Below are 17428 nucleotides of genomic sequence, written 5' to 3'. Positions count from 1 at the left end.
AATCACATTGTCTGTTTTTTTTTCATTTTATTTGCATATTATGGTGGAAAATAAGTATTTGGTCAGAAACAAAATTTCATCTCAATACTTTGTGATATATCCTTTGTTGGCAATGACAGAGGTCAAATGTTTTCTGTAAGTCTTCACAAGGTTGCCACACACTGTTGTTGGTATGTTGGCCCATTCCTCCATGCAGATCTCCTCTAGAGCGGTGATGTTTTTGGCTTTTCGCTTGGCAACACGGACTTTCAACTCCTTCCAAAGGTTTTCTATAGGGTTGAGATCTGGAGACTGGCTAGGCCACTCCAGGACCTTGAAATGCTTCTTACGAAGCCACTCCTTCGTTGCCCTGGCGGTGTCCTTTGGATCATTGTCATGTTGAAAGACCCAGCCACGTTTCATCTTCAATGCCCTTGCTGATGGAAGGAGGTTTGCACTCAAAATCTCACGATACATGGCCCCATTCATTCTTTCATGTACCCGGATCAGTCGTCCTGGCCCCTTTGCAGAGAAACAGCCCCAAAGCATGATGTTTCCACCACCATGCTTTACAGTAGGTATGGTGTTTGATGGATGCAACTCAGTATTCTTTTTCCTCCAAACACGACAAGTTGTGTTTCTACCAAACAGTTCCAGTTTGGTTTCATCAGACCATAGGACATTCACCCAAAACTCCTCTGGATCATCCAAATGCTCTCTAGCAAACTTCAGACGGGCCCGGACATGTACAGGCTTAAGCAGTGGGACACGTCTGGCACTGCAGGATCTGAGTCCATGGTGGCGTAGTGTGTTACTTATGGTAGGCCTTGTTACATTGGTCCCAGCTCTCTGCAGTTCATTCACTAGGTCCCCCCGCGTGGTTCTGGGATTTTTGCTCACCGTTCTTGTGATCATTCTGACCCCACGGGGTGGGATTTTGCGTGGAGCACCAGATCGAGGGAGATTATCAGTGGCCTTGTATGTCTTCCATTTTCTAATTATTGCTCCCACAGTTGATTTCTTCACTCCAAGCTGGTTGGCTATTGCAGATTCAGTCTTCCCAGCCTGGTGCAGGGCTACAATTTTGTTTCTGGTGTCCTTTGACAGCTCTTTGGTCTTCACCATAGTGGAGTTTGGAGTCAGACTGTTTGAGGGTGTGCACAGGTGTCTTTTTATACTGATAACAAGTTTAAACAGGTGCCATTACTACAGGTAATGAGTGGAGGAAAGAGGAGACTCTTAAAGAAGAAGTTACAGGTCTGTGAGAGCCAGAAATCTTGATTGCTTGTTTCTGACCAAATACTTATTTTCCACCATAATATGCAAATAAAATGAAAAAAAAAACAGACAATGTGATTTTCTGGATTTTTTTTTCTCAGTTTGTCTCCCATAGTTGAGGTCTACCTATGATGTAAATTACAGACGCCTCTCATCTTTTTAAGTGGTGGAACTTGCACTATTGCTGACTGACTAAATACTTTTTTTCCCCACTGTATGTATTCTATGTGTATATATCTATTCTTTTGTTTCTTTATTTAACCTGTCAGTGTGATTTTACTGTATTGCTAAATGAATTGCCGGCTTTTGTTAGAGGACACCGGGTGCGATTTTATCGCAAGTCACACTTGTGGTCCGTTTGTCATCCGATTTTTTATGGCACCCATAGACTTGCATTGGAGAATCCGATCTGAAAATCGGTGACAATCGCAGCATGCTGCGATTGTCTCGGTCCGAGGAAACGATCCGATAAAAAAATCGGATGATGGGAGCAGCAACATAGAATAACATTGGGACGAATGCAATGCGATTTTTTATCGCACTGCATTCGTCCGATTTAATCGCTAGTGTGACTCCGGCCTAAGAGTCAATATTGATAGTATAAAATATTTATTAGATTAAATTAGAGCCTTAAAATACCTAAAAATAACATAATGGAATTAAAAGTGGCAATAGGCGTGCTTCCATTTGCCTTCAGATATTTGCACAGAGGTAGAGAGAACATATGGTGAGTGTGTGTTTATGTAAACTTGTAATGACAGCTGTAGAAAGTGACAAGCCGTCTATGAAATGTCTTGGAGCGATTTGTCTCCTGGCTGTAGGTTTTACCCCCCAGGGTTCTTGATGCTTTTAAATAAATAAACATCGGCCACAAAATGGGGTTAAGATCTTCCACACGCCCTAAATGTGCAGAGAGGATACTGAACTTTCCGTGCTCTCTTCATATGTGAAGCTTCAAGTTCTCTAGAGGCTTCAGAAAAAACCACAGCAAAATTACTTTTCAGAAAGCCAAAACTAGTGCTAATTCCAGTGTGTCATCATTCAGATACAAAAGTATTATATTCAATAAAACAGCACACACTTTACACCATTAATGTAAAAAGCGTCCTCCATCTCTAGATGTTTAAAATGTTCACACAGACTGAATCCCATGTGAGTTTCCTACAGTCCTGGACTTGTATTATGTGCTGCTCACTTATAGAGTAGATTCGCGCGTCCGATGTCTCCACATCCAAGAAAAACAGTCCTATTATTTCAATCAGACTTTCATCAGAGTGGCCTCAGTTTTTCTCCACGTTGAGAAAACAGACAAAAAAGTTTCTCCACCTTCTCCATTTTGTGAGAAATCAGACTGCACTCCGATGTCATCTGAGTGCGGTCTGAATTATTTTCACATACCCTTAGGCTGCATTGCCAGTTTTGACCCAATGCATGGTATCTCCATTTCTTTTTGTGGATCACCTGGTCCAAGGGAAGAAAATAAAAAATCGGAAAGATGTGACAGCCCCATAGACTATCAAAGATACGAGTGCTATAGTGCAGTGTTCCCCAACTCCAGTCCTCAAGAGCCACCAATGGTTCATGTTTCCAGGATATCCTTAGTATTGCCCAGTAGAGTTGAGCGACTTTGGTCGGATCGGGTATCATGAAACAAAATTCGTTTCAGATGAAACTGGTCCGACTAGGGCAAAAAAAGTCGGAGTTTCGTCCGAAATCCGACCCCAATGCAAGTCAATGGGAAATAAAAGTCGGATGAATGTCATCTGCTCAATGCCAACTTTTAATCCCCATTGACTTGCATTGGGGTCGGGTTTCGACTTTTTTTGCCCTAGTCGGACCAGTTCCATCTGAAACAAATTTTGTTTCATGAAACCCGATCTAACCAAAGTCGCTCAACTCTATTGCCCAGGTGATAATTGCAGTACCTGCACAGGCAATAATTCCATCACCTGGGCAATACTAAGGAAATCCTAAAAGCATGACCTGTTGGTGGCTCTTGAGGACTGGAGTTGGGGAACACTGCATAGTGTGATAGCACTCGTATGACACAATTGTTCGGTTGTGCTCACGAGCCCATAATAAAACACATGGCTAGCTCTAAGAATAAAATAGAAAATTGCAATTTCATTTATTGGCTTTTGAAATTTGTCGCTAACTATGTATTTACACTCACTGGCCACTTTATTAGGTACACCTGTCCAACTGTGTGTTAAGACTTAATTTCTAATCAGCCAATCACATGGCGGCAACTCAGTGCATTTAGGCATGTAGACATGGTCAAGACAATCTCCTGCAGTTCAAACCGAGCATCAGTATGGGGAAGAAAGGTGATTTGAGTGCCTTTGAACGTGGCATGATTGTTGGTGCCAGAAGGGCTGGTCTGAGAATTTCAGAAACTGCTGATCTACTGGGATTTTCACGCACAACCATCTCTAGGGTTTACAGAGAATGGTCCGAAAAATAAAAAAAATCCAGTGAGCGGCAGTTCTGTGGCCGGAAATGCCATGTTGATGCCAGAGGTCAGAGGAGAATGGGCAGACTGGTTCGAGCTGATAGAAAGGCAACAGTGACTCAAATTGCCACCCGTTACAACCAAGGTAGGCAGAAGAGCATCTCTGAACGCACAGTGCGTCGAACTTTGAGGCAGATGGGCTACAGCAGCAGAAGACCACACTGGGTACCACTCCTCTCAGCTAAGAACAGGAAACTGAGGCTACAATTTGCACAAGCTCATTGAAATTGGACAGTAGAAGATTGGAAAAACGTTGCCTGGTCTGATGAGTCTCGATTTCTGCTGCGACATTCGGATGGTAGGGTCAGAATTTGGCGTAAACAACATGAAAGCATGGATCCATCCTGCCTTGTATCAACGGTTCAGGCTGGTGGTGGTGGTGTCATGGTGTGGGGAATTTTTTCTGGGCACTCTTTGGGCCCCTTGGTACCAATTGAGCATCGTTGCAACGCCACAGCCTACCTGAGTATTGTTGCTGACCATGTCCATCCCTTTATGACCACAATGTACCCAACATCTGATGGCTACTTTCAGCAGGATAATGCGCCATGTCATAAAGCTCGAATCATCTCAGATTGGTTTCTTGAACATGACAATGAGTTTACTGTACTCAAATGGCCTCCTCAGTCACCAGATCTCAATCCAATAGAGCATCTTTGGGATGTGGTGGAACGGGAGATTCGCATCAGGGATGTGCAGCCGACAAATCTGCGCCAACTGTGTGATGCCATCATGTCAATATGGTCCAAAATCTCTGAGGAATGCTTCCAGCACCTTGTTGAATCTCTGCCACGAAGAATTGAGGCAGTTCTGAAGGCAAAAGGGGGTCCAACCCGTTACTAGCATGGTGTACCTAATAAAGTGGCCAGTGAGTGTACATAGCAGAATATATTCCCTCCAAAAATACATATAAATGTGTCAGTATTTTATTTATTTTTTAAATTCCAGTGTTATTTTAATGTTTTTTTTTAATAATGTAAATATCTGAATTTTTTGTTGCTGTTTAATACTAGAAGCCAAGTAATTCATAGATCACTTGATTCCGAGATTTCGTCTAGAATGACATGATTTGTAAGGTCAAGGATGCAACAACAAAAGAGGCCATCAAAAATGAAATACACATTGTTAACACATACACTTTTAACAGAGGAATAATAAAATGAAGGGTTTCTATGCGAGAAAAGAGTCAAAACAGGCAAACACGACCAACACACAAAAAACAAAAGTAAACATAGTAAAAAGAAAATCAAGTACAAAAAGTATGCATTGTGCAGACATTTTAACTTCAGACGACAAACAAATATCTAGCAAAAAAGGGACAAGAAATGACAGAAAAAAAGTGTCTATATAACTAATTCATTTACCACCATTATTTACAATAAAACACACATATAAGAATATTTAAGATTCAAAGTATAAGCACATAAACAAACTGTCTATATACACAAAGCAGCAATATTCAGAAATGAGAGTGTTAATGACAAAACTGATAGGTAGTTCCTTATTACTTGTATATGAACGGTTGGATTGTAAAGCGCTGCGGAATATGTTGGCGCTATAGAAATAAAGATTAATATTATTATTACAGGATTCCCTGTGAATGCATGGAAGTTTATTGTCCCTTCAATGGTGTAAAAGCCTTAAGGGTTAAATGTGAAGATCTGGAAACTCCGAGAATGACTGCATCTCAGTGGGGGAATACCGGCTAGTGGTCCAAGTAAACTTGGAACATCTTGGAGCAGTTTGCAAGATTCTTCCGGGAGTACGTCACACTTCACTGTAAGGAATCACTCGAAACTCTGGGCTTTATGTCAAAATGTTGAAGAACTCCCATCCACACACCCTGAGGTGGGGATCAGCTTTGTCCCAAAAACGACACTCGTGTAAGGGCAGTTTCACACGTCAGTGTCTCCGGTACGTGTAGTGACAGTTTTCTCACGTACCGGAGACACTGACACACGTAGACACATTCTCATGAATGTGTCTATGCAGATGTCAGCGTGTTTTCACGGACCGTGTGTCCGTGTGCAAAACACGCTGACATGTCCATTTTTGTGCAACAGCACGGATCACACGGACCCATGCAAGTCAATGGGTCCGTCCGTGTGCGATCCGTGTGCGCTTTTAAAAGTCAAAGGGTTAACATTAAAAATAATTTTTCAAAAACACGGACACACGGACAGCATACGGACAGCACACGGACAGCACACGGATGTCACACGGATGACCTCCGTATGCACACAGACACACGGACACGGATAGCTCCGGTACCGTTTTTTCCGGTACCGGAATTATCTGGACGTGTGAAACTGCCCTAAATGAAAGGAATGGGCTTGAAGCCATGATAATAAGCCTCCATTGTTATCCCTTCTATGGTTATGGTTATCCAATCAGCTCCTGTCTGACGACGCGGCAGAAATCCAAAGAGAATATCTCATGGTCTAGAAGGGTTTAGTCAAGGGTCACTTCGGGTCGCCCTTTCCATATGCAATGTGTATCCAGAGGACAAATTAAAATAAGTAACAAGCTATCATCTACTGATTATTTCTTAAGACCCAATAGCAAATATTAGATAGAAATGTATCGTAAAAAAAAAGTAACAGCATTTTAAGAGCATCTGCAGGTTTCCATAAATATACCTGACAGTTAATGTTGGAGATACCGGCAAGTTATCACATTAATACCATTTATATTTGGAATATAAGCCTGAAGGATAGGACTAATCTGCACCCTCCACTTTCAGGTGATAATGTTACATATTCTGTTCCTTTTCTAAATCTTTGCTTAATAATTAAATATAAGAATATAAAATATTACGTCTTGACTTTCTCGCAGCATAAGTTGTTTTTTCTAAGGATCGATTGGTAATTTTTTTTATCAGGAGTTGTTTTTTTTTTTAACATGATGATGAGATCTATGGAAAAGATGTGAGGTTGTGAAATATAACACAAGCGTCAATCCGCCGGCATGTGAACAATTCTATGTAGAACTTTTTCTAGCTGTCTCTTTCTATCTGTGAGTCAGAAGTAACAAAAGCAGAGCAGTTTGTCAGAAGTGCAAACCCACAAGACACACCTCACCCATTTCTCACAAGAGACAGCTCAGCTACGTTGTTCCTCTATAGTTTCAATACCGTTAGTTGTAAGCCTATTTTGTGGTTTTTATTTTTTGGTTAATGTGATTTCTTACCCAGATATTTTGTTTTCAGTAGTAAAAAAAAACAATGTATTTTTTTCTTTTCTTTCTGAATTCCTTCCCTTAAACGGAATCTGTCAGCTATTTTTCATATATGAGATGCGGCCACCGCCATCAGGGGCTTATCTACAGCATTCTGTAATGCTGTAGATAAGCCCCCGATGTAACCTGAAAGATAAGAAAAACGAGTTTGATTATACTCCCCGGGAAGGGCAGCGGTCTGGCCCGGGTCCGATGGGTATTGCGGTCCAGGTCTGGCACCTCCCATCTTCTAGCGATGACATCCGTCCTCTTCTTTGCTTCCCGTCGCGGCTCCAGCGCAGGCGTACTGCTCTGCCCTGTTGAGGGCAGAGCAGAGTACTGCAGTGCACAGGCGCTGGATCTCTCTGACCCTTCCCAGCACCTGCACACTGCAGGACTCTGCTCTGCCCTCAACAGGGCAGAGCAATACGCCTGCACCGGATTCGCGATGGGAAGCAAAGAAAAGGACGTCATCACTAGAAGATGGGAGGCACCGGACCCGGACCGCGACACCCATCGGACCCGGACTGGACCGCCCCCTGGGTGAGTATAATGTAAATCGTTTTTCTTATCTTTCAGATTACATTGGGGGCTTAACTACAGCATTACAGAATGCTGTAGATAAGCCCCTGGTGGCGGTGGCCGCATCTTATATGCGAAAAAATAGGTGACAGATTCCCTTAAATGATTACATAGCACCCATTAAACCTTAATAATAAAAATCAAGCAGTCTCTCTTACACAATGAAAAGGATTTCTATGACAATTTAGTAATCATGTCCTGCAGAATTTGTATGGCGTTCTAATATGGAACGACTGAACCTTCACAAGGCTCTAATTTCACATGAAGCTATGAAGAAGTTTACCCGTCAGACTATGTAGGAGTTCAAAATAGTTTGGATGCAGCAACCCGTTCTATTACAGAGATTGGGATGATCTGTGCAGCACTAAGTAGGTCAGATCATAAACGGAAATGATCAATTATAATTAAAGGGATTGTCATCAATGTCTGATCGGTGGGGGTGCAACAACCGGCAGCCCAGCCAATCGGCTGTTCCTGGTGTCGACAGCGGCCAGAACTGCTCAGTTATGGAGCTGCACAGCTCTGTCGGTAGAATATTGGCTGTGGTTGAGCACTGCCCTATTGATTTGGGGTGTCGGATGTGCAGTACTCGGCCGCGGTCACTATAACGTCAACACAGCTGCGCAGTGCAGTTCCACAACTGAGCAGTCTCAGCTGCTGTTGATCACATAGAACATTTCATCGGCAGAGTTGCATGGTGTTGCATATCCACCGATCAGACATTGATGACCTATCCTAAAAATAGGCCATCAATGTTAAAGTCCCGGACAACCCATTTAAAGGGGTTGTTTGGGAGTGGCATATTGATCCCCACCGATCAGCTGTTATCAGTTCAAGCAACGTCTGGATGTAAACAATGTATTGAGCTCGAACGGGACAGCTCCGTTTATTGTTTAGTGGTCACTGCTGGGTATTACACCTTATCTCATGTTCAAGTGAATGGGAGGTAAGATGCAGCACCCAGGAGAAGCCGGCCGTCAGTCAATGCTTGGAGCTTTACTGTTTTGGCTACATACATTTTTTTTACATTAAAGCAGAAACCGCGGTTCGTGGGTGTGCCGAATATCGGACCCTCCATCAATGTGTTATAGATAACCTATAGATAGGTCATCAAAATACTAGTCCTTTAATGATAAATCAAAATCATTTATCACATAACAGATCCCTGCAGGATACAGTCCTAACTACTGCACATAATAAAATATATTGGTACTTTATGGTAAAATAATAATAATAATAATAATAATACCTTCATAGCCATCACTGTCAAGATCTCCGAGATTGGTTATTGCTTCTCCAAACCTCGCTGCGTATAAGTCGCTGCCAGAAAGTTCATGATCAAGTTCTGACATCTGCGCCTGTAAGAGGAAGGTATGAAAGTTACATGTCAATTTACACTTTTTATACTTTTCATAGCATGACCGCCTGCTGTCCAATGTCTGAAATCTGTGCTACATAAATGAGAAACAATAAGATATAAAGAACAGTAAAGACCAATATGGCTGTTTAATAGTTCAGGGATTACAATGGCTGAGGTGTTCTTTTCGTGACATCCTCACAGTTGCATGAAATAATCTATCCTTCGTGTTGGACACAGTGACACGATATCATGTGTCAGAACCAAAAAAAAATCATCTGTTAAACTATTAAACACTAACTCTTTTTTACAAACTGATACATATTTTTTCCCATGTTAAAAGCCACACATTAACCCATTTAAGGTGAAAATTGTTCATAGGAAAAAAAACAAAAAAATGACCAGAAACTTCTTACAAAAAGTGTGAACAGGTGCAGGCTGCTATGACTGCATAATACACAAACATCAGAATATAGCGGCACTCTGATATCTACAAAGATTGTATGAAATTTATGTGCTTGATCCTTTCAATTTGTAGGTTTTTAGTCCTGTAGAGGCATGTCTGATAAATATTAGGTCTAGGGTTCTATCAGAGAAAGGTTGTCTTGTGTTGGCTGGTGGGCTCACAGGAGCTGGCAAATTTGGGCTCTAACTACTTCATTTTATATGGATATTCTATATCGAAGCAATGCAATCTATATTTCATATATTATATGTTGATGACATGGAGCAAAAATACGGGCTAGATGAGCGCTGCCAAGGAGGTGAGGATCCAAGAAGATAAGTATGTAAAAGTTGTATTTGAACTGCGCGTTTCGGGGGCCCATTAGACCAATTCATCAGGTATTACAAAACAGGAAATTGCCTGTGACAACCCTATAGGGTTGTGCAATATTGTATTTTAGATTATTTCTTTTATATATTTTTTTCCATTGTGTATATTGAGCCTGTGGCGTCCCTTTGAGACCTGTATAAAGGTCACGGGCAATTTATTGTTTTGTTACTCCTGATGAAGGGGTCTGATCAGCCACAAAGCGCATCGCAAAACTTTTATATGCTTACCTTCTTGGATCCTCAGCTTGGCAGTATTCATCTAGCACATATTTTTGCTCCATATTGTCAGATCAACGTTCCGATGCTCAGAAGCCCAGGGAATCAGTGCACATAGCTGCAGCAGTTGGAGTAATTACACACAATCCCCAGTTTTGTGCCTGCCTTGCACTGTAGGATGAGGTGAGTGTAACAGCTCACACTTATATTCCATATTAACTGTCTGATCTATACTAGGAGCGCCCTCTATTTCTTGTATTTCATATATTCTACGTCTGCATACATCTTAGCGTATACAGAGTGCTGCTGTATGCTTTTGTTGTGAAAACTGTAAACATACATCGCAAGGTTCTAAGCTTTAAAGGGAATCCGTCCCCAGGATTTTGCCACTTATTGAGAACTGCATGATGTTGGGGCAGAGACTTTGATTCCAGCGATGTGTCTCTGATTCAGATGTAGTTTTTATCAGCAGGAGATTATCAATAAAGGATTAGTAAGCCTGCTGCCATGTAGTCCTCCACATTCATTAGCTCTGTATAACCCACCTGTACCACTGATTGACAGCTTTCTGCCTATGCACAGTGTACACAGAAAGCTTCCAATCAGTGATGTGGGCTTTACAGAGCTCAGCATTCAGAGAACTGCTAGATCTGCATCCGCAAAAACTAGGAATTGAAAAAAAAAAAATGTAGTCAAGTAAGGCTAGTTTCACATCTGCGCTTTTGAGCGCAGCGACGGCCTGCGCACAGCCACTGAGCCCCGCCCCTGCCGCGCCTCTGCCGGTAGCTCCGCCTACCGGCGCATGAAGCTGCATGCATCCTGCGTCCCCTATCTTTATCACTGGGGACGCAGGCTGTGCGCAGTATGGGTTTGGTGGCGCATGCGTCCTTTTCACGGTGTGCCGACCAGCGCCAAACGCAACCTGCTGCAGTTTAGTTGCGCTCGGCGCATCGTGAAAAGGACGCATGCGCCGCCAAACGCATTCTGCGCACGGCCTGTGCCCCCAGTGATAAAGATAGGGGACGCAGGATGCATGCAGCGTCATGCGCCGGTAGGCGGAGCTACCGGCGGAGGCGCGGCAGGGGGCGGGGCTTGGCAGCGGCCATGCGCAGGCCATCGCTGCGCTCAAAAGCGCAAATGTGAAACTAGCCTAAGTGCCACATCACTGGAATCAGGGTCTCTGTCCCTACACCATGCTGCTCTGAGATGGGGTAGCAAAAACCTGGTGACAGATTCCCTCTAACGGGAAACTGTCAGGTGATTCAAGCTGCCAGAACCACAAGCTGCCTGAATAAGAGACCAGTTCTTCCATCAGAAATAAGTATATTTTGCTCTGAAATTCTGCGACATTTTGAAGAATAGATATTTTTTTTCTCTGGGGGGGGAGACTCTGAGTACAAGATAACTAAAGGTCATGAATCACCTGACAGAGCACACGTAATCCGCAACTCAAAAATGGTGTAAAAAAAGCATTAAAAAATGCCGCAAAATTGGTGCAACATACAGTGTTTTTACTGTCAAGAGAACAGATTTTGGCAGCAGGAAAAAATGCAGCAAAAATTGTGTGAGAACATAGCTTTAATGCCCTCTTAGGTTAAGAGGCAACTTGCATGCAAGTTTCAAAAAACACATATCTCCACAATGTTTGGGAGAAAAAATAAAAGCCTTTAAGTGGTATATACAGTTTAAATGAAAAAAAAATACATATTGAGAATGGTCTTTTATTAAGAGTGGAAAAATTAGGAAATGCGCAATACAAAAATCTCTTCCACTATCTGCATCTAAACCCTAGATAAGGCTGATCATTTCCTTGATTCGCTGCCCAGGGCACGAGGCTCTGCTATCTGATACTTTGCAACAAGCAGCTGAATTTTATCAGGCTTCATACTGATGTTTCTTTATCTTATCTCATAGCAAACATTTCAAGATATTCACCGAGAAAGGAAGGAAACGCACTCTGGGCAACAGAAAAAAATATTTCTATTCATAAGTATCGCAGTAACATTATCATTTCTGGAACAAAGTAACAAAGTTACATTCATACTGGAACAGGCGTTCTGCATCAGAGTTCAGTTCTCGGAATGTAGAAATGGAATGAGAAGTATTTGTCATTTAACGCTAACGTCTTATGTAAGCTGAGCAAATACTCCGAGATGGTGAACACGGACATTTCCAAACGTAGACATGAAGATACAAAGACAATTCTTTTATGTTTTAGGCCAGAATGGATTTTATGTGAATACTAATCTCACTAGTAGATGAAATATGAGTATGTTATTAGAACTCCAGCTCTGCACGAGAGAATCGAGAAGATTATGCTACTCACGCTCTGATCATAGTTTGATCTGATTTTCTCAGATGAGGAGAAGATGAAAAAAAAAGTCTCCATCTTCTTCTTTCTGTCAGTCCGTGAAAATTGGACTGCACTCAGATGTCATCCGATTGAAATCCGATTTTTTTTTTCCAAGGACTCATTGATTTGCATAGTCAAGTACGATCTGATAATTAGATCCAACTCAGGCATGAAGCCATTATTTCCTTGGAACAAACAATTCGGATATGTGCACGGCCTCATAGAATACATTGGTCCAAGTGCAATCCGATCTTTTGTCATGACGGACTCGGAAAGAAAACCGTTGAACGAATTGACATACTGCGGATCTTAAAAATTCAGTCAGGATAACAAAAAAAAATCAAGTACATGCATGAGTTTTCTGAAGTCTGGTCGCCTTTGCTGCTACTGTAAAAAGCAGCTTTCCATTTGCATTTAATAAAATGCAGCAAAAAACGCTGCAAAACGCAATGCGTTGACATAGCCTAACACGTCAATACATAGCCACAGTAAGCGCAGATCAAAGAAAACGTTGACAGACAAATTGAGTAAGGGTGTGTTCACACGTGGCTTTTTTACGCGTTTTTGCGGTGGTTTTAACCGTGCGATTTTGCAGCGAAAATGCGAAAAATAAGCATCCCATGCATTCCTATGGGATTCCGCAATGCTTTGCTAATGCTGCGGTTTTTACCGCGGCGGAATCGCTTCGCGGTAAAAAACGCAGCATGCTCATTAATTTAGCGGAATCGCGGCGATCCCGCACCCATAGGAATGCATTGTTCTGCTTACTTTTCGCATGTGACTGTGCACACCATGCGAAAAGTAAGCAGAACATTTGCGGATGGTACCCACGGTCCGGAGGAGAGGAGACTGTCCTCCCGGCTTTGGGTACCATATCCCTGTAAAAAATAGAATTCAAAATAAAAAATATTGTTATTCTTACCTTTCGGCGTCCCGCGCAGCCTTCCCGCCTCTCTCCATGCTCCCAGTCCCAGTAATACTTTGCAAGCGAAGACGTCCATTCTCGCGGGATCGCAAAGTCTCGTGGTCATTCGCACGACGTCATCGTGAATGACCACGAGAATTTGCGATCCCGCGAGAACGGACGTCATCGCGGTAATTCTCGCAAAGGATTACTGGGACCGGGAGCGTGGAGAGAGGCGGGAAGGTACGCCGGAAGGTAAGAATAACAATATATATATATTTTTATTATTTTTTACATCCTATCTTTTACTACTGATGCCCTATAGGCGGCCTCAATAGTAAAAAGTGGGTCACACTCGTCAAATACTATGTTTGACGAGTGTGACCAACCTGCCAATCAGTTCTCCAAGCGATGCTACAGATCGCTTGGAAAACGCTAGCAATTCTGCAAGCTAATAACGCTTGCAAAATGCTAGTTTTTCCGCGGGAAAATCGCGGGAATTTAAAATGTGATTTTCCCGCGGAATGGAATTCGGAATTCTGGCGGTAATTTCCGCTACGTGTGAACGTAGCTTGATCCTTGTGATGCCATGCATGGCAGTGCCGTATGCAGGCAGACAGCCCAGGTTTCATTAAATGAGCATATGGCTGTTTATTTTAAATTGCCTGTTAGGACAATTAATTTCTGATGAAAAGTAAAAATTAAATAATATGAAACAAAATATTAGCTAAAAAAAAATAAAACAAATTCAATTTCCAATTAAACATGGAAGCAAGATTTTGCCCCATGATTAGTGTTGAGCATTCCGATACCGCAAGTATCGGGTATCGGCCGATATTAGCGGTATCGGAATTCCGATACTTAATTCCGATACTTTTTTCATATCGGATTCCGGAATCGGAATCGGAATAGGAAGTTCCCATCATGCTATGAGCCTGCTTGCTTTGATTAAGCCAATGGGAATCCTCCGAAATGTGGGCACATCCTGTTAGGCATGTAGGCATGTTAACTATTGGCATGGCTGTGATTGGCTGCCGAAATGATGTCATGATGCACTATAAAAGCCACCGCAGCCGCCATTTCTGGTCACTCTGCTGTGAATTCAGTTAGGGACAGGCTGCTGTAGAAGACTGTGAGGGACAGTTAGAAATAGCGATTCCACCAAACATCTAGTGCTTTACCCAGGCTACATAAACCACCACTGTAGCCTTCTTTGCCCTAGCAGCAGTGTTCACAGCTGTCTGCAAGGGCTGTGTGAGTGCAGCTCACGCTGTGGAGTGGGTCCTGCAGCCACGTCAGGCTGTAGGCCACCCAGTGTGATCACTGCTGCCTCATACATCTTTTATTTTTTGAGCTGCATTTTTTACATAATTTCAATCTAGTGTGCTTCCATCCGTATCCATATACGTTGGTTGCAAACACTAGTAGTAGACAGCGGAGCCTTTCTGCAGCCTCTCAGTGCTAGTGTCCACTTTGCTGCACTGTTCACGGCTGTCTGAGAGGTCTCTGACTGTGTGTGAGTGCAGCTCACGCTGAGTAGTGTGTCCTGCAGCTACGTCTGGCTGTAGGACGCTCAGCGTGCGTCAGTGCCTCACACATATTTTTATTTGAGTGCAGCTCATTTTTTCTTCTATTAGTGTGCATCCATCCGTCTCCATCTACGGTGGTTGCAAACACTATAAAGGAGTACACAGCGGAGCCTTTCTGCAGCCTGTCAGTGCCAGTGCCCACTTAGCTGCACTGTTGACGGCTGTCTGAGAGGCCTCTGACTGTGTGTGAGTGCAGCTCACGCTGAGTAGAGTGTCCTGCAGCTACGTCTGGTTGTAGGACGCTCAACGTGCGTCACTGCCTCACACATATTTGTCTTTGAGTGCAGCTCATTTTTTCTTCTCCTATTAGTGTGCATCCATCCGTATCCATCAACATTGGTTGGTTGCAAACACTATATAGGAGTAGATAGAGGAGCCTTTTTTTCTGGCTTGTGCCCTGCCGGCGCAGCCAGATTAGTATTACCCAATTTTTTTGGAGCCTCATCTTTTGCATTGTAGGTTACCTGCCTGCATTGTAATAGCTCCAAAAAGTTGGTGATACTATCAGTTTCAATTCTTTGTTCACATACTTTGAGTTTGTTTCCAACAAAGAAACCACAAAAAAAGTTCACCAAACACTACATTTTGAACTTGTGTAGGCCACATCAGCTCCTATTAAAGTCTAGTCCACACACACACACACTTCATAAAATTAGTGTTTCTTGTACCTGTAACCAGCTGTTCAGGAATAAGCACACTAAGGCCCCCCTTTGTACTTTTTTGCCTATCTTAAGCAGTCTTGCAAGATGAAGAAGGCAGGGAGTAAGGCGCGTGGGCGTGGGCGTGGAGTTTCAGCAGGGAGAGGACGTGGGGATTCTGCAGGGAGAGGACGTGGGGATTCTACAGGTAGAGGACGTGGGGATTCTGGGCCTGCTGCGGGCACCAGTGGATCAGCATCCCCCAGTTTTAGCAGGCAACAGTCCTTTATGCGCAGCTTTGTAGGACCTCAACGTACCCCACTGCTGCGGGAGGAACAAATTGAAGCCGTTGTCGGATGGATGGCAGCTAACGCATCGACTTCAATTACTTCCGCATCCTCTCAGGGTCAGAGCACCGAAGAGCAACCATCTGTCTCTTCACCACCTGCCAAAGTGCCCAGGCAGTCAGAGAGACATGGACAGGAGCCATCACAGTCTCTACTTCTGTTCTCGGAATCTGTTGGCTTGGAAAGAGGGGGCCAGCCAAGCAGCATTCCTGAATGTGAAGAAGAGGGAGTATGCAGTGATGCGCAACTTCTTTGTCCCTCTGAATCTGAAGAGGCGAGTGGGCCAGTGCCTATGGTCAGCACACCTCAGTACGCATCAGATGATGACGAGACTCAGTTGCCACTTTCTGGTGCGTACGGTGCTGGCGAGACAACCCCGGAGAAGCAGCTGTTTGAAGAGGGGAGGGAAGATGATGAGGTCCTTGACCCATCATGGCGTGAGCAACAGGAAGGTGGTGGGAGCAGCTCGGAGGAAGAGATTCCCCTACCGGCCAAAACAGGAGGCAGAGGGAGGGGGAAGACTTGGTTGCCTGTACCCTCCACTTCGGCACCCGTTAGGAGCATTCCTCCTTCCAAAGGCAAACCGGGCGCTCACAAGAGTTGCAGTGCGTGGTCCTTTTTTGACACAGTTGCAGATGACATTTGCTTTGTCAAATGCAAGCTGTGTCATCAGAGAGTCAAAAGAGGGAGAAATGTCAGCAACCTCAATACCACAAATATGTGGAAACATGTGCGCACCAAGCACGAGTTGGAGTTGCAGAGACACCCTGAAGACGTAGGCCAACGTACAGCACCACCTACCACCTCTTCAGTTCGTGTTGGGCCCTCTTCCTCCAGCTCACACACTGCTGGTTCGGCTTCCTCACAGGATCGCCAAGGAAGAACCTCTGCCACTGTTGTCCGGAGACCCTGTCAGATTCCACCCATAGCAGCACGTTCCCATCCATCACAGCCATCGGTAGCACAGGCATGGGATAAAAGGCGCCCTTACTCGGCAAACCATCCCCGAGCACAGTCTCTGAATGCTGGCATTGCCAAACTTCTGGCAGTTGAAATGCTGTCATTCAGGCTGGTGGACACTGACACCTTCCGGGACTTAATGGCATTGGCAGTCCCCCAATACAACGTGCCCAGCCACTTTTATTTCAGCAGGCGAGCCGTCCCTGCCCTGCAGAAACATGTTGAGGGCAAAATAAAACATGCGCTACTAAACGCCGTTAGTAGCAAGGTCCACCTGACCACCGATGCGTGGACCAGTAACCATGGACAGGGACGATACCTTTCCCTCACTGCCCACTGGGTCAATGTTGTGGAGCCGGGTACGGATCTGGAGAGTGGAGCTGTACGTGTTCTTCCAACGCCACGGATTGCAGGACTCCAGTCTGTACACATAGACTCCTCCTCCTACTCAAGTTCCTCAGAAACAGCAGAGCAGGAGCCTGTTACGACCGATATGAGCACAGCCGTGGCCAAACGTCAACAGGCTGTACTCAAATTAATTTCTTTGGGGAATCGAAGCCACACAGCGCAGGAGCTCTGGAATGCTATCAAGCTGGAGAGCGATGTGTGGTTTGGGCCAGCGAATCTCCAGCCGGGCTTGGTAGTGTGTGACAATGGCCGAAA

The 17428-nt window shown here is 43.9% G+C and overlaps 1 protein-coding gene across 1 annotated transcript in view; it reads right to left on the bottom strand.

Moving 5' to 3' along the window:
• The window catches only part of ITGA4 (integrin subunit alpha 4), a 238913-nt gene that overhangs the window by 116973 nt on the left and 104512 nt on the right, over nucleotides 1-17428 (bottom strand). The window contains exon 10 of the mRNA XM_073577489.1: nucleotides 8817-8925. Coding sequence (XP_073433590.1) covers nucleotides 8817-8925 — 109 coding nt within the window. The remainder of the gene's footprint in view (nucleotides 1-8816; nucleotides 8926-17428) is intronic.

This window comes from Dendrobates tinctorius, unplaced genomic scaffold (assembly GCF_039654945.1).
Source record: "Dendrobates tinctorius isolate UK_male_01 unplaced genomic scaffold, ASM3965494v1 ptg000056l, whole genome shotgun sequence".
NCBI lineage: Eukaryota > Metazoa > Chordata > Amphibia > Anura > Dendrobatidae > Dendrobates > Dendrobates tinctorius.
The sequence above is the reverse complement of the archived record's forward strand: the minus strand, read 5'-3'. Positions and strand labels throughout refer to the sequence as shown.